The 23,892-nt window shown below is 41.5% G+C and overlaps 1 protein-coding gene across 1 annotated transcript in view; it reads right to left on the bottom strand.

The window, feature by feature from the left end:
• The window catches only part of Agk (acylglycerol kinase), a 75,414-nt gene that overhangs the window by 42,803 nt on the left and 8,719 nt on the right, over window positions 1-23,892 (bottom strand). Inside the window, exons 3-4 of the mRNA XM_057779297.1 lie at window positions 6,153-6,192; window positions 997-1,076 (exon numbers count right to left, since the gene is read on the bottom strand). Of these exons, the coding sequence (XP_057635280.1) occupies window positions 997-1,076; window positions 6,153-6,192 (120 nt within the window). The remainder of the gene's footprint in view (window positions 1-996; window positions 1,077-6,152; window positions 6,193-23,892) is intronic.

Genomic DNA, 23,892 nt, shown 5'->3' on the forward strand with positions numbered 1-23,892 from the left:
TTAGTGTGGAGTCAAGCTCAAGCTTCCCCAAAAGATCATACATATCCCCCAAACTGACTTTGGGGCCCCTGCTTCTTTTTGCTCCAGACAAGACATTTGCCTGGACATTTAAAACCCGACCCCAACTACTCATGACCAATGTCATGTGACTTCAATTTTAGAGCATCCAACCTAATAAATATTCACAAATTACTCAAGACTCAGAAAGCATAGCTGATCTAGACACTGGAAAAATAATAGGCATCATTTTTTCCTCTTCAATTCTTTCATTCTATTTTTTAATATAAATCTTAAATTGCTGTTTTTCAAAATGGTCAGTGTCTTTGTATTGATCTCTCCAACCGCCTAACTAACACTGTATGCTTTCTTTTTTCTGTTTTGGATTTTCCCCTCACTTATAATCACTATGATTCTTCTACACCCTATCCTTGCCTTCATAGTACCCCTCCATTTCAACGAATACATACGACCAAGAAAGACAGCTTTGTAAACAAAAGCCCAGCTTTCCTCACACTTAATTCCCTCCACACAATTCCTTTGTGCATCAGTTACTGAGGAACACGGTCATTCTTCTCTCTGTCACTGCCCTATAAGCCGCATCCTCGTTTGGGAATAATGAACAAGCTCCTCCAGAACCAGCTGAGGATTCCCTTTTCTGGAAAGAGCACACTGTCCTCCTGAGCCCACAGTGCTCTTGGTCATCTCTGTACATCTTTGTCTACGGTGACAGCCTGACATAATTAGTAAAGCAGGGCGACAATCACTCCCAAGAGGATCACTCCCAAGCTGACACAAAGCCTTGGTGTTTGTTGAAGGTCAGTTCACCTACAGTTACCTCACAGGAACCTGTTCCTTCCACTTTGAGAATAACCCCTGTGGCTGTGGAGTATTGGTCCCAGTCATTCCGGTCCTACACAGCCTAACCACCTGCCTGTGTGGGAATTTTATCTTTTGTCTTTAGAAACACTGAGTACAGAAAGTCACAAGCTGAAATACCCTTTACAGGCCGCAGGATTGAGAAAGACTGTGGCTTTCTTCACTTGTGCATTGGGAGGAATGAGCTGGTTGCCAAACACCTGCAAGGGAAAAGAGGAGTTTTCAATTAAATGCCCTTTATTCAGCTGAATAGCTGAATAATTATCATGTATTAATTATCACATACATTTTTTTCATCCCCAAAGAATTTACTTCTGGCCAAAGAACAAAAGCTCATTCATGATCTCCATAACAGAACCACCACAGGCAACGTAACACAGGGACCTGCTATTCAGTGACAATAAGCCATTTTACGTTAGGATAAAACCTTGCTTCACTTACCAGAGGCAGTATCTTCTAGAAAATATTGCTGACTTTATTATAAGCATACAACATGCAAGGCCACAGGCTATGAGAAGGGAAGTTTAACCCACGTGGCTTCAGTTTTCAGTGGACAATCCTTTCTCTTCCAGTTCACTACTGAAACTTATCCTCCCCCACCCCTGTCAAATCTATGTTACCAGTGAATTTTCACATCTGTATACACAAAAGGAACCCATTACTCAAGTCTTTTCTACTCCACTGGCTCTAAGGCTGAGTGGAATCAAGAAGCAGAGAAGTAAATGTGAGCATTCAAACTGGCAACAGGATGGGAGCTCCGCCTGTGCTGTCTGGAGTGGAGAGCTGGGGAGAAGAACGACAGGAAGAGCAGAAACTTGAGCTGGGCGGTGGTGGCGCACGCCTTGAATCCCAGCACTTGGGAGGCAGAGGCAGGTGGATATCTGTGAGTTCAAGATGAGCGCAGACTACAAACTGAGTTCCAGGACAGCCAGGCTGATACACAAAGAAACCCTGTCTCAGGAGGGGAAGAGGGAAGAGGGGAGAAGAAGAAACAAATCGGGGCTATGGCAGCAGAATTCTAGAAGAGAACTAAAAAGTAAAGATTAGAGAAAAAAGTTATACAAAGATACTGTGCTAAATAACTCATTCCAAATCTACCGCCTTCCTGGTTGTCCATTCTTGCTTCTAAATAAACACCCTCTGAGCTGAGGAGAGGGCTCAGGGGTAAAGGAAGAATAAAGCGCTTGTTGTGCAAGCCTAAGGAACTGAGCTCAACCCCAGCATCCAGGTAGAAAGTGGAGAGTGTCAATGTAGTCTACAGCCCCAGTGCTGGGAGGTGAACAGGCAGGTCCTAGGGGCAGCGGGTCTGGCTGGAACAGCAAGCTCCGAGTTCAGTAACAATGAATCAAAAAAAAAAAATTGAGGATGACATATAAATGATAACCTCTGGCTCACAGAGACATAAGTGCACAGACATGCACATGCCGCCCCCCCCCCACCCCACACACACACACTTTCCAAATTCTCCAAAAAGATATTTTCTTTACAAAAAACTACCTGGCCCATCATCATTTCTGTTATCTTTTTACTCTTACTCAGACCTTGACATTTTGCTGCTAAATCCCAAATATCATTTTGTTCCATTACACTCCATTCTAGAATTCCAGCAGGAAAAAAGCAACTAACCCAGCTATGGTGGTCTGAATGAAAATTGCCCCCATAGACTCACAGGAAGAGGCATTATATAAGCCAGCTTCAATTAAATGTTTTCCTTTATAAGTGTTATCTTGGTTATGATATCTCTTTACAGCAATAGAAACCCTAAGACAGAAGTTGGTACCAGGAGTGGGGTATTCCTGTGATCAGCCTGAGAATATTTTTGCCTTGAGGAATATGGAACACTTTTGGACTTTGACTAGAAAAGTGACTGGACATTTTAAGTGGGGCTTAATGGGCCATGCTAGTAGAAGAATGAAAGACAATGGTGCTGAGGGTGATTTGAACTATGGGGGCTGCTCAAGAGGTTTCAGAGGAGAAGAATTTTAGTATGTGGCCTAGAAATTGTTTTGTGATATTTTGGTGAAGAATGTGGCTGTTTTCTGCCCTTGACCAAAAACTCTGTTTGAGGCTAAATTAAAGAATTATGATGGATTAACAGTTTGGCAGAGGACATTTCCAAACAAATTAGCATTAACCATGTTGTGTGGCTATTAGCGGCTAGTCTTATGTAGATCTATAATGAAAAGGAGTAAGTTAAGCAAGAAAAAATACAAAATGTGAAGTTGAAGGAGAAAAGCAGCACCAGGACATGTAAACAGATAAAAAAAGAAAAGCCTGATGCTTAATGGAATACAGGGAGTGGTAACTTCAGAACAAGACCCCACCTAGCTAAGCTTCCAACATGTGAACAGTGAAAAGGAATTAAAGAAAAGCTTAGGGTCAGGTGTGGTGGCACACACCTTTAATCCTAATACTGGGGAAGCAGAGGCAGATGGGTTTAAGAGTCCAAAGCCAGCCTGGTATACAGAGTAAGTTCCAGAACAGTAAACTTAGATAGTGAAGGAAACTATTGAAAACTGAAAGCTGGTGAAAATGTATTTGAACAAAGGGGATATTTGTTTGAACTTGGCAGCTTTGGTCACATAGTTCTGGTTTTAGAGTTAAGCATAGAAGACCCTTCTCAATTAAGGAAAGGTGCTGAAGCCAGGCATGCCAGGGTATCCCTATATGGAAGTCTAGAAAGGCCATTGTGTGAAGCTGTAAAAGTGAAGCCAGGATTGCCTTGGAAACCCCAAGTGTTGGAGATGCCAGAGCTGTAAGATACCTGCCAAGAAAGTTGCTAACAGGAAGCAGAACCAGCCCAAGAAAAAACAATGTGATAGAGTCAACAAAGCTGAAAAGAGCTGAAGAGCACTTTGGCATTATGCATGGAAATGCGGAGTTTGGAGTTTACCAGCTGGTTTTCAGTCTTGCTTTGGTCCCGTATTTCCTCACTATACTCCCTTTCCTCCATTTTGGAATGGTAATGTATATCCTGTGCCATTGCATGTTACAAGTATATAATCTACATTTTTTTTAAAAAATTGATTTTACATGGGCATATAGTTAAGAGATTGCCATGGGTATCAGAGACTTTGAACTGTGGACTTTCAAACATGGTTGAGACTGTGATAGACTACAGGACTTTCGAAGTTGGACTAAATGCATTTTGCATTATGATGCAGCTACAAGCTTATGAAGGCTAGGGCATGGAATGCAGTGGACTGAATGAAAACGGCCCCCACAGACTAATAGGATATGGCATTATTGAAGATGTGACCTTGATGGGGGAGTGGGCTTTGAGGTTTTAGATGCTCAATCCAGGCCCAGCATGGTGATCTCTTTCTATTGTCTGATCCTCTCTTCCTACTGTCTGTCCACCCAGATGTAGAACTCAGCTACCTCTCCAGAATCATGTCTGTCTGAGTGCTGCCTTGCTTCCTCTCTCCCCTTCCCTTCTCCCCTCTCCAATTTATTAGGAGATCTTGTCTTTTTCTACTTCTCATGTGGATTAGATCCACCTATGTTTCTCTTAGAGTCCTCATTGTTGTCTAGTTTCTCTGAGATTGTGAATTGTAGGCTGCTTTCCTTTGACTTATGTCTAAAAGCCACTTATGAGTCAGTACATATGATATTTGTCCTTTTGGGTCTGGGTTACTTTACTCAATAAGATGTTTTCTAGATTCATCCATTTGCCTGCACATTTAAAGCTGTCATTACTTTTTCCTGCTGTGCAGTACTCCATTGTGTAAATGTACCACATTTTCCTTATCCATTCTTCAGTCAGGGGGCATTTAGGTTGTTTCCAGGTTCTGGATATGACAGACAATGATGCTATGAACATAGTGAACACATGTCCTTGTGGTACGATTGAGCTGTATGAGTTTGCACTCTTACCAGCAGTGCAAAAGTGTTTCCCTTTATCCCACATCCTCTCCAGCATAAGTTTTCATCAGTGTTTTTGATCTTGACCATTCTTATAGGTGTAAGATGGAATCTCAGATTGTTTTTATTTGCATTTCTATGATGGCTAAGGATGTTGAGTATTTCCTTAAGCGTCTTTTAGCCATTTCAGATTCCTCTGTTAAAAGTTCTCTGTTTAGCTCTGTACCCCATTTTTTTTATTGGATTATTTGTTCTTTTGAAGACCAATTTCTTGAGATCTTTGGAAATTAGCCCTCTTTCTGATGTCAATAGTTACCTTGATTTTATCATTAAGTATTATATGCATTACTGGAGTATCATACTGAGACTCATAAAAAAGTATAAAAATATTGTGTCAATTAAAAAACCCAAAATCTTATTTTTTGGGAGAGGGTCTCATAGTACAGTTATATAACCCAAGAGGTAAGCTCATGGCAATCCTCCTGCCTCAACTTCCAAAAAACTGGAATTACAGGTTTAAACTACCATGCTGATCTTTAAAAGAAAATTTAAAGTTTATTTAAATTAATTTTTAAATAACTCTAAGCTTTACTAGATGGTCTAACTGTGCAGAAAGAAAATCAAATTCTTAGAGCATATTTAGAACCAAAGAAGGATTTATTAATAGTATCTACTGAAGTGAAAACACTTCAGAAACAAACATGAGGTCTGCCACCCACTTGTACTAAATGTGCTCTCTCCGTCATTTTAACTTTCAGACATCTCTTTAGACATTTCTGACGTCATAAGCTTAAATGGCACAGAACAAAAAGGCACTGAGTCACAGCTCCATCTGCAAGGTATAAACTACACATTGGGAACAGAGCAAACCAGGGTCTTAAATCTGAAAGGTTTGCAATTCAACTATCATCGCCACAGTCAGAGAAACGATGCTAAAGCAGAATCCCAGGAACTGGAGAGCAATGCGACGCCATGGATCAGCCATGTCAGGGAGATGGGCTTTAAATGGAGGAGTAAACAATTTTAACAAGACTTGGCTCTCAGAGGTAACATCTGCTCTGAACCGTTATCCCTGGGGGCGATTCAATCAGGAATGATTCAGGCTTTAGCCAGATCTTCAGGGGTAACTGCAACAGGCGCCAATTCCCAGCTCTTCAGCCAGTCCAGTTATGTGTTCTTGGGGGTGATCCCAAAGTAAACAAGTGTAAAAGGGTGGGAGTCAGAACCACTCTTCACCAGACGGCTGACTTCCCCCATCCTACTCAGAACTGGCAGACAGCCTGACCCATCTGGAGGTGGAGGGAGAGTCAAACTGCACTGATGCGAGACCCCATGTGAGTCCCTTGGATTCTGTCTCTCCTGCACCACGGAGATAAGGGGCAACTTAATTTTATCACAGGAAATGGCATTACCTGAGCTTCTTGACAGGCTGCTCTTCTTAGCAGGTTATCACTATCAAAGCAAACAAAAGAGACCCAGCATTAGCATTGCTAGAGATTAAGACCCAAACTGAATTGGTAGGTTCTTGTGGGGGAAAAGGTACCTTTAGTGAAGATTTCTTAAAGACCTGATAGCAAATAAGAAGCACATTAGGGAAATACATTCTGAGGGAAAGCTTCTGCTACCTATTCCCACATTCTGGTGGACAGAGCAATACCCTAGACCCCGAAACACCTACAGCCCAATCTCCAGAACCTGAAGATCTGTGACCCCGCATAGCAACAGGAAAGTGCAGGGAAATTGAGGGCTTCAGGACAGGGAGGACATCTTGCATTATCCCTCGGGTCTGTTAGGCAGAGCAGCCTTCTGACTGTGGTCAGAACACACGTGACTCTGGGAGGGTGGTCACTTGCTGCTTTAAAGATGGAAGGGGCTATGAGCCCAGGAATGTTGTGAAGCTGAAAAAAGTTAGGAAGCAGCTTCTCCCCTGAGAGCCTCAGGAGGAACGGCAGGCCTATCAACCCTTGGACTTTAGCTCATAAAATAGTAAGATAAACATCAATGGTTTGTTAAATTATAAGTTATTAGGTAACAATAGGAAACAAATAGACGTGTCTTGTATTTTCTTATCCAAAGGATACTACTCAGGTCATTTGCCAAAGCTAAATTTGATGTTTAGCTGCTTCTACTACTATTTTATCTAAGTCCCCTATTTTTTATATCAATGTCAGATACTCTATTATATCACAAATGGAAATAAGAGGCAACAGTTTGACTTCCAAAAATGAAAACATTCTATCAGAATGCAGTCATGTGTTTAATTACAGAAAGTTCTCCAAGATGTGTCATGAGAGCACATTACATGGCTCTGTTGCCTGCAGAGGCCAGTCTTCAATACCTGCACATACACACTTCGTATTGCTAAGGAAATAACTAAAGAAATGTTCAACCTTTTTAGCCATCAGGAAAATGCAAATCAAAACTACTTTGAGGCTCCATCTCACACGTGATAAGTGGCTAAGATCAAAAACAGAAGCTCATGCTGGCAAGGATGTGGAACAAGGCAAATATTCCTCCATTGCTGATGGAACTGCATAGAGTCATTTTGGAAATCAAAATAGCAGTTCCGCATAGAATGGGGACTCAATCTACCTCAACACCCAGCTATACCACTCTGGACGCTATATCCTACCACAAGGACACTTGCTCAACTATGTTTACTGAGACTTTATTCATAATAGCCAAAAACTGGAAACAACCTACATGCCCCTCAACAGAAGAATGGATAAGGTAATTTTAGAACATTTACACAGTGGCATATTACTCAACTGTTGAAAAAAATGACATGAAATTTTCAGGCAAATGGATGGAACTAGAAAAATATCATCCTGAGTGAGGTAACACAGACCCAGAAAGATAAACAGGGTATATACTCACTCATAAGGGGATATTAGCCATTAACTAATGATAATCAAGCTAAATTCCATAGATCCAGAGAGGCTGAGTTAAGAGGAGGGCTATGGGGGGATGCAGGGATCTTCCTGGGAGGGGTAATTAGAATGGATTTTGTGGGTAGACTGAAGGCAGATTGGGATAGGAGTGGGGCAGATGGGGTGGAGGGAGAAAGTGTGGGAAAGATGGCTGGAATTAATCAGATTTAGGGGTGGGATGGAAACCTATTGCAGTGGAAACTTCCTAGAACCTATGAAGGTGACCCTAATGAGGGCTCCTAGCAATGGGAGATATAGAATCTCAACTGGTCACCTCTTGTCGACAGGCAAGGTTTTCAATAGTAAGACCAGGGTACATTCAATTGAGTTGTTGACCAAGGGAGTCCCATTGAAATCTGCCCCCCAAACCCAGCCTGAAACTAAGACAAAAGGCTGCCCTCTAAAAACTGACGGTAGGGTGCCATTACTACTGGCACCCACAAAAGTCATTGAACATGGAGAAATCAAGCTAGTGCTTACATAGAGCCCTCACCTCTACATTCTAGTCTCTTTGGTGCACTCTACAGAAAGAGAAACGTGCACCAACCAGCCGCAAAACCTTTGACCTACAATCTGTCCTGCCTAGGGCAATGGTGGCACAGAACTTGTGGGAGTAGCCAAAAATTATCTGATTTGATCTTAGGCCCACTCCACAAGAAGGAACCTACTCCCAACACTACTTGGGTAACAAAAAATCAGTGACTAGATAGCCCAGAGACCTAGGGTAAAAGCAAATATGACTGTTCAAAAAAAAAAATCAACAAAATGATTCTTAATAATATTCTGCTGTACTCATAGATCAGTCAGTGCCTTATCCAGACATCAGAGAGGTTTCCTCCTATAGCAGATGGGAACAGATGCAGGGGACCTCACCCCCCCCCCCCCGCCAGAAATGATGTGGAAAGAGAGTCTAAACTGGAGGTCTCCATCAAATCCTTCCCCCAGAGCTCAGGGAATCCTGGAGAAGAGGAGGCCAGAAGAGTAGATGGAGGGAAGAGGACACTAGGAGAACAAGGCCATCTGAATCAACTGAGCAAGGCACAGGTGAACTCACAGAGACTGAAGCAACAATTACATGGGTCTGCACCAGGTCCTCTGTATATACATACATACATACACACACACACACACACATATTATAGTATATATATTATATTATATATATATATATATGTGTGTGTGTGTATGTATGTATATACACAGCTATTAGCTTAGTGTTTTTATGGAACTCCTGAACGTGAGAACAAGTGGGTCTCTGACTATTTTGCCTATCCTTTGGACTTTTTTCCTCCTGTTGGGTTGCCATGCTCAATTTTAATATGATAGTTTTTGCTTTGTTTTATTATATTTTATTTTGTTATGTTTGTTGTTATCTGTTATAGGTCTGTTCTTTTCTAATGAGACAGAAACAGAGCAATGAAAAGAGAGGGGAGGTAGGGAGAACTGGGAGGATACAGGGAGGGGAAACTACAATCAGGATATATTGTATGAGGAAAGAATCTGTTTTCAATAAAAGAAAGATATATAAAAAAGGAAAGAAAAGAAAGACAAGGTAAAGGCTCTGGTGGAGAAATAATTGAGGAAAAGGGTTAAGTTTTCCTTATATTGCATCATTTCCTTTGAAGTTCCTTTATACTTCTTGATTTTGTCTTCAGATCTCCAAGATTTTGGTCATTTTCTCTCTCCCCAGATTTATGGTTTAACTGTGAGATATTTCTAATAGGTCCATGTTTCAGACACTCAGTCCCCAGCATGGGGTGCTGTTTTGAAAGTTACAGTGCTGAGGTTCGCCATGGGCTCAGCCTTTTGGTTCCAACTGCCTTCTCTTGCCTTCTGATAATGATAATTTGCTAGTATTTACTCCTGCTAAACCACAGCACAGACTCTTGTAGACAGTGGGAACTCAATGAATACTTGTTAATAAATAAGTGGCAAATGTTTGGACAGGAAAATTGACTCACTGGGTGCTTCAAGGGAAACTGAAGGTTATTCTTGTATGAGTACCCGGCAATCCTGAACCAGCAGATTAACCCAGACAGTGCTGCAGTGTAGCCAAGGGCAAGGATGAAAACCCACACTCAGGGTTATGCTGCCAGGTCAGAAGGACCTCAGACTCTGTGAGCATGCACATGCAGCACGGTATGCACCAGCACTCTTCAAAACCAAAGCAGGGAGTTCGGATCTGATACCACGGAGCCCAAGAACTGTTCTAGTGTCAGAAAATTCCAGATACCTAGTGGAGCTAGAGTCTGATGTGAGCCAGAGACCTACAGAAAACAGACTGTACATCAACTGGCAGCCCATGCTCTGTCTATACAGCAAGGTACCTCCTAGGCACTAATAGTAAATACAATTTACAAGAGGTGCTCCAAAATGTAGTCATATCAGGAAGGGGCCTGAAGACATACTCAGAAGCAAAATGGAGGCTCTTTGACAGAAAGAAATTAGAAGCTTCTGGGTTAGAAAATAAGGAAGAAAAAGGGTCTGTTGATGTTACTGCCTGAGGCTTTAAAAAAATATGAACTTGCCTGCTACTACAGGTAATAGGATGCTCTCAATTTATTCCAAACCATAAATGCTTTATTTATTACTTTAGGACTGCAAAATACGATAAGTTGTTACTTCAATAACAGCTTTACATGGAGAGAAGAATTACACTGATCCATCTTATTTCCCAAAAAGAGTATTTCCCACTACAGTTAGAGGCAAATTGTTCAGCAATTTCTACCACCAGTTTTCCCTTGGTGCATGCAAACACTGTCTTTGCTTTGCACAAAACAGATTTCAAGTTTAGATGTTTACAGTGACCATGGTGACTTACTCAGGCTTCCTAAAATAATTAGTCATCACATTGCCAGGGGCTCCGCTCACTGGCTGTCAATGGAGAAGGAGGGATGGGGAAAAAATGGCAGCAAAGCTACAAGTGACTCTTGCAAAATGACTACAAAGGGGAAGCCATTTCCAACTACACATTTCAGCCCCTTCTGCATGCCCAGATCCCTTCCAGACAGGTAAAGACTGCGCAGGGGCCTCAGCTGCATGGGAGAAAACAGTGGTCACAGCACTTCTGCCAAAGAGACAGACCTCGACCCAGCAGAGGGAACTGCAGCCCGCTGGGAAGAATGTCCAATCTTTCCTTCCTAAAATATGTCCAGTTCTTTAGGGATCAGAAAAAATGGTCAGTGTGACAGGTTAGAACACCAAGGTGACAATCCAAATGTTAAAGATTCTTGAAAGGATAAGGGATCCTTCACTCTAGTATTTCTGTTTTCATGGACATCAGCTTTCCTTGTTCCCTGGCCTCTCTATGATGGACACCAAAAATATTTATATTGTCTCAATTCTCTCAAGCACAAAATGAGAAAGAAATTCCCTAAAGTCCTGAAAACATAAAAAAGGAAAATATTCTATGAATAATAATGTACTAAGTGGCAACTGTGTATATTTCAATGCCATGAAAGTATATGAGTGTACACACACACACACACACACACACACACACACACGTACTTATTCCTAGTCTGCAGTCATGACACAGCCACAGAAGAAGTAAGATGTGACTCCCTCACTAAATAAGGTACCCAGCCACATGGCTAGCATAGACAAGAATAGGCTAATAAAAGAGTTAATAAGAAGCCTGAGCTAATGGGCCAATCAATTTATAACTAATATAGACCTCTGTGTGATGTCTTTGGGAGTTAACGATTACAGGAACTGGGCGGGACAGAAACCCCGGCAACAAATGGTGCCAATGTGGACAACTGCATCTACATAAAGCCTAAGAGAGATTGAGAAGTAATTCTAGACAGAAAAGAATAGAGTAAAAGCATGGTTTATTGATAGCAGCAATTCTTCAGGTCTGCTCTGCTAGAGGTAAGCACTCTCATTTAAGAGAGGCTTCCTGACTCAGAATTAGCTCCAAAATTTTGCAGCTTTTTTCAGAGGTGCAGTCAGGAAACACTTAAATGGTGTTGATGTTGATGGTGGCAGGGAACTTGAAATGCCATAGCGTTATGGCATAAACATGGCTCCAGCTGGTACCTCTTCCACGAGGCTGGAATCTCAGAAAGCTAAGCTTAAAAATGGGCTGGATCCAGCTGTCAAAGCAACGGCTTTAATCCTATCCATATTGCTTAGCAAATTAAAGACTCAAGGTCAAAAAAAGAGAGATGCACAATAAAGAGAGATTAAAAGACAAAGAAAACCTCTAAATGGTTTCCAGTGTGTTAAAAATATATACAGGCTTCGGGAAGAAAAGAAAAAGGTTAAAGTCCTTAAAATAAGAAAGAAAGAGAGTAGTTGGGTGTGGTGGCACACACCACTAATCCCAACACTTGGGAGACAGAAGCAGGCAGACCTCTGTGAGTTCAAGGTGTGGTAGCACACACCTTTAATCCTAGTTCTTGGGAGGCAGAGGCAGGTAGAACTCTGTGAGTTCAAGGACAGCCTAGTCTACAGAGGGAGTTCCAGGACAGCCAAAGATACACAGAGAACCTGCCTCAAAAAGCCAAAAATTAAAAGTAAAAATTAAAGAAATAGAGATTAAAATAAAGCCACGTAAAGATGAAAATACACAGAGAGTCTGAATACTGTATGTTATTATGCTCTCTTTGAATTTTTTGAATGCTGAGGAAGGAGCAACAGCTGCTAAAAGATATTTGTTTATAAATGCTGCTGAATTAATCCAAGATAGGTATTCTGAAAATACCTTAACTTCAAAATTGAAGTCAAAAGATATGTTACTTTGGAGAAGAGGTTTTGCTTTTGTTTCCACAGAAAGTGAGAGGTTATGGATTTATTCTGAGTTAAGAAAAATCAGATTTGATCAAGGAAGACCACCTGAGAAATCTCCGGTAGAAACAGATGGCCCAGATGTCTGAGTTCTACATCCAGAACAGATTCAAGATGCTTCCTGAGATGATCAAGTCTCACAGGATACTCCAGTCAGGACTTGATCATAATTCCTAATTTTCTTTAGGTCCCCATAAGATTATCAGTGCCCTCAACCAGCAGGAAGCAGCCTGGAAAACTATGCCCACAGTCCCAAAAAATGGACTATGGATATTTTCCTTTGTTTAGACTGTTGGTTACAAGTTGTTATGGCTAGTGGTCAGGAGAAAAGTTAAACAAAGCATATTAGATTCAGAGTTCTTTCTTTTTTATAAAAAAGAGGGGGAAATGGTGTGGTACAATGGTCTGTATACTGTCAATTATATTTTCAATAAACGCTGATTGGCCAGTAGCCAGGCAGGAATAGGCGGGACAACCAGATAGGAAGTAGAGGCAGGTCAATAAGAACAGGAGAATTCTGGGAAGTCTGTAGTCATGACCCAACCACAGAAGAAGTAAGATGTGACTGCCTCGCTGAATAAGGTACCGAGCCACATGGCTAGCATAGACAAGAATAATGGGCTAATATAAGTTATAAGAGTTAATAAGAAGCCTGAGCTAATGGGCCAATCAGTTTATAACTAATGTAGACATCTGTGTGATTTCTTTGGGGCTTAAAGATTGTGGGAACTGCCCGGACAACATTATGTGTGTGTGTGTGTGTGTATACTTAATATATATATATATTATATATACTTAATATATACACTTAAAATATATATAAATACAAATAAAATATAATAAAAAGTGTGTATGTGTGTGTGTGTGTGATGTATATGTATATAAGAGAAAACAAGGAGCCACACTGACAATGGTTGGCATCAAATCCATCACAGTCATGTTGCTGAGTAAAAATAGGTAAAGAGCAAGAAAGTTGCAAACTACCAGACAAGAGTCTCTTGGGCTAGTGAAAAGTGAGGCAGCTTTTTAGTTGGTGTCTTAATTCAATAATGGAAGAAACATTTCTAAATAATAATATAAAGCAAGCCAAAAACAGTTCTCCACGAATTATTATTTGCAGCTGGACAGTGGTAGCACATGCCTTTAATCCCAGCACCCAGGACACAGAGGCAGGTGGATCACTGTGAGTTCAAAGGCATCCTGGTCTATAGAGCAAGTTGCAGGACACACAGAGAAGAAACCCTGTCTCGGAAAAAAAAAAAAACTAACAATTATTTGCTAAAACAGAAGAGAGAGAAGAGATTTGGAAAAAAGTTCATAGAACACAATGAATTTAACACAACAGCTACACACAGAGGAATGAGGAAGAAGCCAGAAGGAAGATATTCAACAATGAACTAAACACTCCCAATAAGTCTTTGCCAAATGTGTGAACCCACTTACTGAATGAGATTTGTGATTCAGCCCAGAATTTTGAATTTGCTCACTGTCAAAGTGAGGATTCCTGAATACTGGCAGCAATGTTTATTTAGGTCTGCAATCCCTGCTTTATCATCTTTGTTTCTCTGATAAAGCACACAAAGGCAAACAATAAATATTTGCAACCACAACAAATCAATGCTTTTGACAAAAGGTGTCCACATCCAAGCCCATTTCCTAGAATTCTGCAATTTTAAGGTTGAAAGAGTTCTTAGAAAAGATCCAGCCCATGGCATTACAATCTCCCTCCACAGAGCCCAGCCCCCATCTATCAAATGGTATGACATCACTCCACTAGTAATAGAGTTCTACAGCAGTGATTCTCATCTTGGTAATGAAATATAAAGAGAACATGTACAGACTGAGACCCAATCTCAGTCTCCAGACCCCACAAGATTCTGGATGTGCACTTAAGCTGTTTTCTCAACTCCTTTGAGCTCCTAGACCATGACTCATTGACCTAGTTTGGGGAAACCTCTGGGCTGGGGACATGCACACTGTTAGAAAGTGACTGGAATCCTGGCTCTGTAACTGCAATACCCTACTTCTCAGCTGGCGTGGTTCCCTCCAGCTCTCCACCTGCTCTCCGCAGACACTCTCAGAGAAATGCAGTGACGAAGCTCTGCCCACGGCTCATCCGTCACCCACTTCACCGTTCTCACTGCACTGCTACTGGAGTGCTAGGATAGTCATTCATCTTGCCAGTAGGCTCAGGAAAAAGCCCCCAAATCTATCCCCACCCTTTAATAATTCAAAAGTATTTATCAGGCAAACACTCAACCTCTACCTGAGATAGGAAGGCCTCAACTCTAACAAAAATCCAAAGGCTGTTCATTCTTTCTTTCACACTCTGAAGTCAGAAATCCCCCCCAAAACACCTTTCCTCTGTCTTTATGTCAGATCACAGCACTTGTCTACACTTGTGCAGAAGAGGCATTACTTACAAAGAGTTAAGTATCTCCTGCTTTTTCAGGCTTCCTCCTCACAGCCTGTTCCCCTTCCAGCTCAGGATAGAAAATTATTTAACAAAAGATGGCATCCTTGAGGGCCTCTATCTTATGACTACACTGTCCTGTGAGCCTGCTCTGTAGAACTTTTCATTAACCAGAAGATGGTTCGGCAGTCTATGCCCCCCCACACTCACCTATTGACCAACATCAACAGCCAACATCAAACTAAAAGGAGAGAAACTCAAAGCGAATCCACTAAAATCAGGCACAAGACAAGGCTGTTCACTTTCTCCATATCTATTCAATATTGTACTCGAAGTTCTAGATAGAGTAATAAGACAACAAAAGGAGATCAAGAGGGTACAAATTGGAAAGGAAGAACTCAAACTTTCACTATTTGCAGATGATATGATAGTATACTTAAGTGACTCCAAAAATTCTACCAAAGAACTCCTATAGCTGATAAATACTACCAGTAATGTGGCAGGCTACAGGATCAACTTTAAAAAAAAAAAAATCAGTAGCCCTACTATATACAAATGATAAAAGGGCTGAGAAAGAAATCAGAAGCATCACCCTTCACAACAGCCACAAATAACATAAAATATCTTGGGGTAATACTAATCAAAGAAGGGAAAAACCTGTACAACAAGAACTTAGTCTTGGAAGAAAGAAATTGAAGACATCAAAAAGTGGAAAGCTCTCCTGTGCTCTTGGATAGGTAGGATTAACATAATAAAAATGACAATTCTACCAAAAAAGCAATCTACAGCTTCAATGCAATACCCATTAAAATTCCAACACAATTCTTCACAGAACTTGAAAGAAAGATATTCAACTTTATACAGGAAAAAAAAAAAACCCAACACACCACAGGAGAGCCAAAACAATCCTATACAAGAAAGGAACTTCCAGAGGCAACACCATAGCTGACATCGAGCTCTATTATAGAACTACAGTAATGAAAACAGCTTGGTATTCACATAAAAACTGATAGGTGAACCAATGGAATTAAATTGAAGACCATGATATTAATTCACACACCTATGAACACTAGATTTTTAACAAAGAAGCTAAAAGTATACATTGGAAAAAAGAAAGCATATTAAACACATGATGCTGGCATAACTGGATATCAACATGTAGAAGAATGCAAATAGATCCATATCTATCACCAATCACAACTCAAGTCCAAATGGATCAAAGACAACAACATAAAGCAAATCACACTGAACCTCATAGAAGAAAAAGTGGGAAGTAGCCTTCAACGTATGGGAAAAGAAGACCACTTCCTAAGCATAATACCAGTAGCACAGACACTGAGAGCAACAATAAATAAATGGGACCTCCTGAAATTGAGAAGCTTCTGTAAGGCAAAGGACATAGTCAGTAAGACAAAACAGCAGCCTACTAAATGGGAAAAGATCTTCACCAACTCTACACTGAACAGACGGCTGATCTCCAAAACATATAAAGAACTCAAGAAACTAGACATCAAAATACCAAATAACCTAATTAAAAAATGAGGTAAAGATCTAAACAGAGAATTCTCAACAGAAGAATCTCAAATGGCTGAAAGACACTTAAAGAAATGTTCAGCATCCTTAGCTATCAAAGAAATGCAAATCAAAACAACTCTGAGATTCCATCTTACACCTGTAAGAATGGCCAAGATCCAAAACACCAATGATAGCTTGTACTGGAGAGGACGTGGAGTAAAGGGAATACTCCTTCATTGCTGGTGGGAGTGCAAACTTGTTCAGCCACTTTGGAAATCAGTATGGTGGTTTCTCAGAAAATTGGGAATCAATCTACCACAAGACCTAGCAATAGCACTCTTGAGCATAAATATAAGAAATGCACACTCATACCACAAGGACATATGCTCAACTGTCTTCAAAGCAAGATTATTTGTAATAGCCAGAACCTGGAAACAACCTAGATGCCTCTCAACCGAAGAATGCATAAAGAAAATGTGGTGTATTTACACAATGGAGTACTACTCAACACTAAAAAACAATGACATCTTGAAATTTGCAGACAAATGGATAGAACTAGAAAATAACATTCTAAATGAGGTAACGCAGACCCAGAAAGACAAACATGGTATGTACTTACTCATAAGTTGATATTAGATATAAAGCAAAGAATAGCCAGTTTATAGTCCATGATCCCAGAGAAGCTAGGTAACAAGGAGAACCCTACAAGAGACATATATGGATTCCTCTGGGAAGGGGAAATAGACAAGATCTCCTGAGAAAATTGGGAGCATGGGGGTGGGGGAAGAGGGAGGTGAGAGGGAGAAGAAAAGGAGAAAGGGAGGAAAACATGAAGGAATGGGATGGCTGAGATAGTGGAAGGACGGAGAGGGAGAACAAAGAAAAATATATCTTGATTGAGGGAACCATTATGGGGCTAGCAAGAAACCTGGCACTAGGGAAATTCCCAGAAATCCCAAAGCTATGATCCTAAGCAGTGGTGGAGTGGGTGCTTGAACTGGTCTTCCCCTGTAATCAGATTGATGACTACCTTAATTGTCATCATAGAACTTTCATCTGGCAACTGATGGAAGCAGATGCAGAGATCCACAGTGAAGCACTGGGCTGAGCTCCTAAAGTCCAATCAAAGAGAGAGAGGAGCAATAATATGAGCAAAGAGGTCAAGATCATGATATGGATAGCCACAGAATCAGCTGACCTGAACTAGTGGGAGCTCACTGACTCTGGACTTACAGCAGGGGAATCTGCATAGAACCAAAACTAGACCTTTTGGATGTGGGTGACAGTTGTAAGGCTGGGGAAGTCTGTAGAGCCACTGGCAGTGGGACCAGGATTTATCACTACTGAACTGGCATTTTGCAGTCCATTCTCTTTGAAGGGATATCTTTCTCAATCTAGATATAGCGGGGAGGCCTTGATCCTGCCTCAAAGTGATGTGCCAGACTTAACTCCAATAAGGGGTGGATGGGGTGAAAGGAAGGTGGGAGGAGCAAAAGGAGGGGAGGGAGTGGGAACTATGATTGATATGTAAAATCAATGTTTTTGAAAAGAAATGTTTAAAAATAAAACAATAACTTTAAAAAAGAATATGAAATTATTCTAATCTCACTCTAGATTCAAGTCTTGGCAAGATACTAATGTTTCTTCTTACCCTACTGTTCTACTATTCATGAAAGCACAAGCAAGTGCACTGAGTACCCTACACTCTGGATAACAGCTCCATCTCTGACTGGTAGCTACATCTCTGTGAGGTCTACATAGTACCACAATTAGGGAATGTGTCAGCTCCCATCGGAGAGCATCCTCTGCCCTCTAGTATTTTATAAAAAAGATTTCTACTTCTATGTAATTCATTTTTAATTTTACATGTATTTGTGTGAATGTACATATACCACAGCCTATGTGTGGAGGTCACAGGACAATGCTCAGAGGTCAGTTCTCTGTTCCCACCAAGTGGCACCTGGGAGTCAAACTCAGGTTGTCAGCCTTGGCAAGAAACACCATCTTGGTGGCTCCTATCTAGTTCTAAGAAGACATTCTTTCATGGTTTATTCACTTCTATTTTCCCTTTATTTTTTTCATCCATTCATTTTTATCCCTGTAAACACCTTATTCCAGATTTTCCCCCCACAGAAATATATCATCCACTTTACCAGCTCTCTAGAGACCAATGACCATCACAATACACTGACAAGTGTCACTGAAAGTAAATACACACCGAGTCTCATTATGTGCAAGGTACTCAGGTCCAGAGAAAATGAGAAGACAAAGTATTACATAGAGATCATGAAGGTATTCAAGAACCAAGAGAAAACCTAACAGTTCCTCTATAAACATCCCCATGAGATGGGATTCACTGTGGGCTCACAGCTCCACAACACATCTAGACAACTATTGACCTGAAAAAATAGCTACTAATATCAGGGCTCTGCTGTTTTGAAACATGCTCCATTTGAAATGCTGGTTACTACCTAGAGAAGAGCTGCTTTCAGAACAGCTAAGATTACTTTCTGTACAGGCCTGGGAACAAGCAAAACCACTAACATGAAAATCTCCCCAATTATGTGAAGCCAAAAACACAAGATATAACTTAAATATACCTCCTGTCTTCCATCTCAGATACAAGAAGAGAAAAATATTGATTTTTTTTAAAGGAAGAAATCTGTTTTCCAAATAATTTAACAAAAGGACATGGAAATAAAGGGAATATAATTAAATGTCATTGTATTTAAAAAGTTCAAAGTTGCCTTATTCCCTATCAAATATTGGCTGACAAGCATGTTATTTAATTGCCTACAAACGAGAGCTTCTTTAAATAGCACCGATTAAAACCCCACTTTCAGCATCAGCCTGTGCAGAGGGCTGGGGAGCTTGATTCAGAATGAACTTAGAAATGACAAAGCAAACTGCTTTATCAAAATTTCAACTAATGTGAAACAAAGAGAAGCTAGGAAGGGGAATAAACCTCCTGCCATCAGTCATCGGTAAGGCAGCTGAGGCAGGGGAGGCAGCCAGATCCCGGACACCTGTCTCAGAGTCAGAGGCTGCTCTGAAAGGTATTGGGATGAAGCATCTGAGTCCAGACATCCAGAGATACTGGGAACCAAAGCACAAGACGTTCCTGAAACCATACTCTCCACAAAAAGAAAACTATCAGTCTAGTCAAGTGTGGCTCATACATAATTTATCCCTGGGAGCTAACATGTTCCCCTTGCCTCTCCTGTCAGGGTCTCAAACTCAGTGTGCCTAAAATAGAATATAGAATCTCTTCCTCAGACCAATTCTTCCTGGTGACTTCCTTCTCTCTGCCTCACCAATTATACCAGTCTTGAAGGCGTAAGATGATTTCTTCATGTTCCTCTGCCTCAGCCAAACACCCAGTCAGTCTCCAGGAAATAAGCACAGCTAGCCTGGCAGGGGCTAAACTGAAGCATCTGACCCACACCTCCTCACTGTCCCTGAAACTCAGCTGCAAATACATAGAATTATGCCTCCTGTGGGGACAAGGAGCTGAGGCTCAGAGGTAAGTGGTTTAAGTACATCACAAGGCCATGCAGCTGACAGGTAGCAGACCTGAGACCGGAGATGCCTGCGCCTTCAAAGCTGTGTTGGCCACAGACCCACAGCTCACACTTCCTGTATTCTCCTTTCCTCACAACCCTGTGTCAGCCGTCAGTAGCTTTGAGGTCAACTTCTGAAATGTGCCCTGCACAGGAGAGTGAGTTAAACTTCTAGAATGTTACCTTGTTCATAATATTCTTCTCCCCTTACCATCTTTATCTGCTACTCAAACACAGGTATCCTATACACAAAGTCTCCCACAAGCTGGCTTTTCCAAGGTCTGATGAAAACATGCAACTTCACTCACGTTCCTCTTCTTCCTTTTCATTTATTCTTTGTGTCTTTCACATCATTCATCCCCATCCCATTAACTTCCCTGTCCCTTGTGTTGCTCTTTACCAGTCTCCACAAATCCACTACACTTCCATATCCTAGCTATGCTTGAGCAACTGACACTCCTAGAACACCGTGCCACTGAGTCCTCAAGGCCCAGCTCAAATGACATCTTTCTTAAGTTTCCCTCATGAGGAAAAAAATCAAAAGCTGTGTTGTTTGTGTTAATGTTCACTGCAGCAATGGCAGTCTAAGAAACATTTGTTTGACAACCCATAGAGATGGGTGCTATCGCTGTTTACTATCTCTAGGTTATAGGAAGAGAATAAAAACCTGGAGATGTGGCATTACCCAGGGTTCCACTGCTTGTGGTGGTCTGAATGAGAATGGCCCCATACGTCAGATCAAGGGTGCAGGCATATCTTACTGGTTGCAATGGTTTGTGCCCTTTAGTTCTGAAGTCATGCTGTGTGAAATTTCAGGTTTAGTTTACACTAATTCTATTTGTATGTGTGAGTACCTGTATATAATACGTAAGTGCACCATGTATATGCATGGTGCCCACAGAGGTCAGAAGAACGTATCAGATTCTCCTGAAATGGAGTTACAAGGGATCGTGAGAGACTATGTCAGTGCTGGCAAATACACGCAGGTCCACTATAAGAGCAGCAAGTACTCTGAACCAGAGCCATCTCTTCAGCCTCTACATCAGACTTCAAACTAGTCTTTGTCAGACTGTCTCATCACATGTGGAAGGAGAAATGGAAAAGGCTCAGATCTTCTTCAATCACCTGGTAGGCCCTTGTCTTCCTGCCCCACTGGATAGCCCTCGCGTCATTCACTGTCCAGATGCCATCAACACTTAAATCTCCCAGCCCTGAGTAGCTATTACTTTGAATTACTCAGAGCATTTACTTGACCTCCTGTCTACAACACCCTCAGCTAGAGTTTTGCAGTTACCTCACTCATCCTTCAGTGACTCACAAGACACTACCATGCCCATTCCACAGTTGAAGAGTGTCCAGCTTCAAGAGCCCAACGTCACTCTGCTAGGACATGTCAGGCTGACTGACTCTAGAGACAACCTCCACACTACACTGCTCCCTTTCTCCTGCTACTTGTTAATCAGCAGGCTCTTTGCCACTAAAAGGGCTAGAAAGGATGGAAGACGATTGCAGGTAAATGGCTGACATGATGAACTCGCAGCCTGGAACACAATCTTCCCCAGGGACCCCAGGAGGCTCAGCAAGAGCAGGTGGAGAGGAAGGAGCGATACTTAAACTCCCTTACTCTCAGCACACGGGTCACTGCCGGCTCTCCAACTGCTCTCACAGAGCTGTGCTGAGAGACTCATGCGTGCTGCTCCTGCCTACTACAGCAGCCTGCAGCAGGAAAATTATACAGGAGAAATCTTGAAAAAGAAAATAAAAAATAAAAACTTTCTTCTTTGAGGCTTGGAAGAAGGGAGAAAATAGAAAGAATTCTCCAAAGAGAAGAAATTTATAAATACTATAAAAATGGAATAAATCCTGAAAATGTGACATCAAAAGATTAATAAGAAGAGGCAATAAAAATGAATTATAGGCAGATAAAATAAATTAAAATCTCTCTTTTCCCCTACACCTATTGTGAATCCTCCCTCCCCCCTTCTATTTACCTGGAACCCAGGAGAAGATGAATGTCTAAAGAAACACAATGACCCCAGAAACTATGTCTCTTACCTGAGAACAGCCATGTGGTTGGGGTTCCCTTACAAAATATGCTAAGTAAGGATGCAGTCTGGAGGACACCAGAATGAAACAAAACCAAAAGACATCTGGAAAGTAACTGAAATAGATCACAGACTACTGAATGCAGCAGGTAAAGACTGAAAGGTGCTCACTCATTCAACCAAGAGGCTATTCGTGACTTTTTCAAGAGCAAGCTCAATCAAATGATGGAATATAAACCAAATTTTACTAAACTGGTTTCAAAGTGGCAGAAAAGGGTAAGAGATAAACATTAAAAATTGGTATAAATGGAAAGATAGGTAGGACAGTAAACAAATAGAACTGTCACTTGAATGGAGATAAGTTTAAGTTTGGAATGATTTTGATCAGCAAGGAAGATACAAATGAAGGAGCAGACGATGAGGGACAGGTACAAAGGAGAGGCAGAATGACTGGCATTGGGCAGTAGGATAGCTGCCTACCCAGTGAAGGAGAGAGTACAAGTGTGCATCTGGAGACTGGCCTGTGCTCTGTAATTTCCTCTTTAAAATGGGAGTTAAGGTTGCCTGAGTATAGAGAAGGCAGCAGATAAAACAGAGAAATTCATGAATATTTCAAGACACATTTGTGAAAATGGAAGAGGAGCCTGAATAGAAATGGAGCATTACTTGTTTTCGGGGAATTCAACAGCCTGGGTGTGTGGGTTCAGAAGGGGCGAACGCAATCGATACTTCACTCTGAATCCCATCCTTTCATCCTCTCCAATAAACAGAATGTTCACTGAGTCCCATCTCTGTGCAGGGGCTTCAGGATAATATCATGCAAGACAAAGTCCATACAGTATTATGGTAAGAGAAGACAGAAGCAGAAGAAAATCAACACAGTGGCGATGAGTGGTTTCACTTATTTGTTTGTCTCTGTGTGTGTGGTGCACTGTGTGTAGGCGTGCTCACTTGTACACCTGTACTTGCAGAGGGCTGAGGTTGGTGTTGGGTGTCTTCTTCTAATGGAGGAAGGTCATTGGTTAAAAAATAAAGAAACTGCTTGGCTCTCATAGGTTAGAACATAGGTGGGTGGAGTAAACAGAACAGAATGCTGGGAGGAAGAGGAAGTGAGCTCAGACGCCATGCTCCCCTCTCCCGGGCAGATGCAGGGCAGCTCCTCTCAGAGTCAGATGCCATGAAGCAAGCCGCCAGGTCAGACATGCTGAATCTTTGCCGGTAAGACTAGTGCTACACAGATAATTAGAGATGGGTTGATCGGGATATGAGAATTAGCCAGTAAGGGCTAGAGGTAACGGGCCAAGCAGTGTTTAAAAGAAAACAATTTGTGTGTTGTTATTTCAGGGCATAAGCTAGCCAGGCGATCAGGAGCTGGGGCGGCAGGAACACAGCCCGCAGCTCCCCCCAACATTCTTCTATCACTCTATACCTTCTTTTTTGGAGACAGGGTGCTCAGGGAACCGGGAACTCACTTTCAACTAAACTACCTAGCCAATAAGCCCAAAGGACTGTCCTGTCTACACAACTCCAAAGATGGGGTTACAGATGCATACTGCCATATCTAACTTTTATGTGGGTGCTGGGGATCCCAAATCAGATCCTCAAGTTTGTGGAGCCACTGAGCCATCCCTTGGCCCCACAACAGCAATGGGTGTTTTATACAGGAAGAGCTCATAGCATTATGAAGAAAATGCAGGAGGATTGCCTAAGATTAGATTGGGAGAGCTCTTTGAGAAGTTACTACTTGAGAGTTGGAGAAACTTCAGTTGCCCAGAAAAGAATGCCATATGCGAAATGCCTTCTAGGAAGTCTGAAACATAATAATCACATCACTTGAAAAGATCTGAAGCCAAATGCTAAAATGTAGAGCACAACAAGGTCACGGATGTATTCAGTGA

The sequence above is a fragment of the Chionomys nivalis genome, chromosome 1 (genome assembly GCF_950005125.1).
Source record: "Chionomys nivalis chromosome 1, mChiNiv1.1, whole genome shotgun sequence".
In the NCBI taxonomy this organism is placed as follows: domain Eukaryota; kingdom Metazoa; phylum Chordata; class Mammalia; order Rodentia; family Cricetidae; genus Chionomys; species Chionomys nivalis.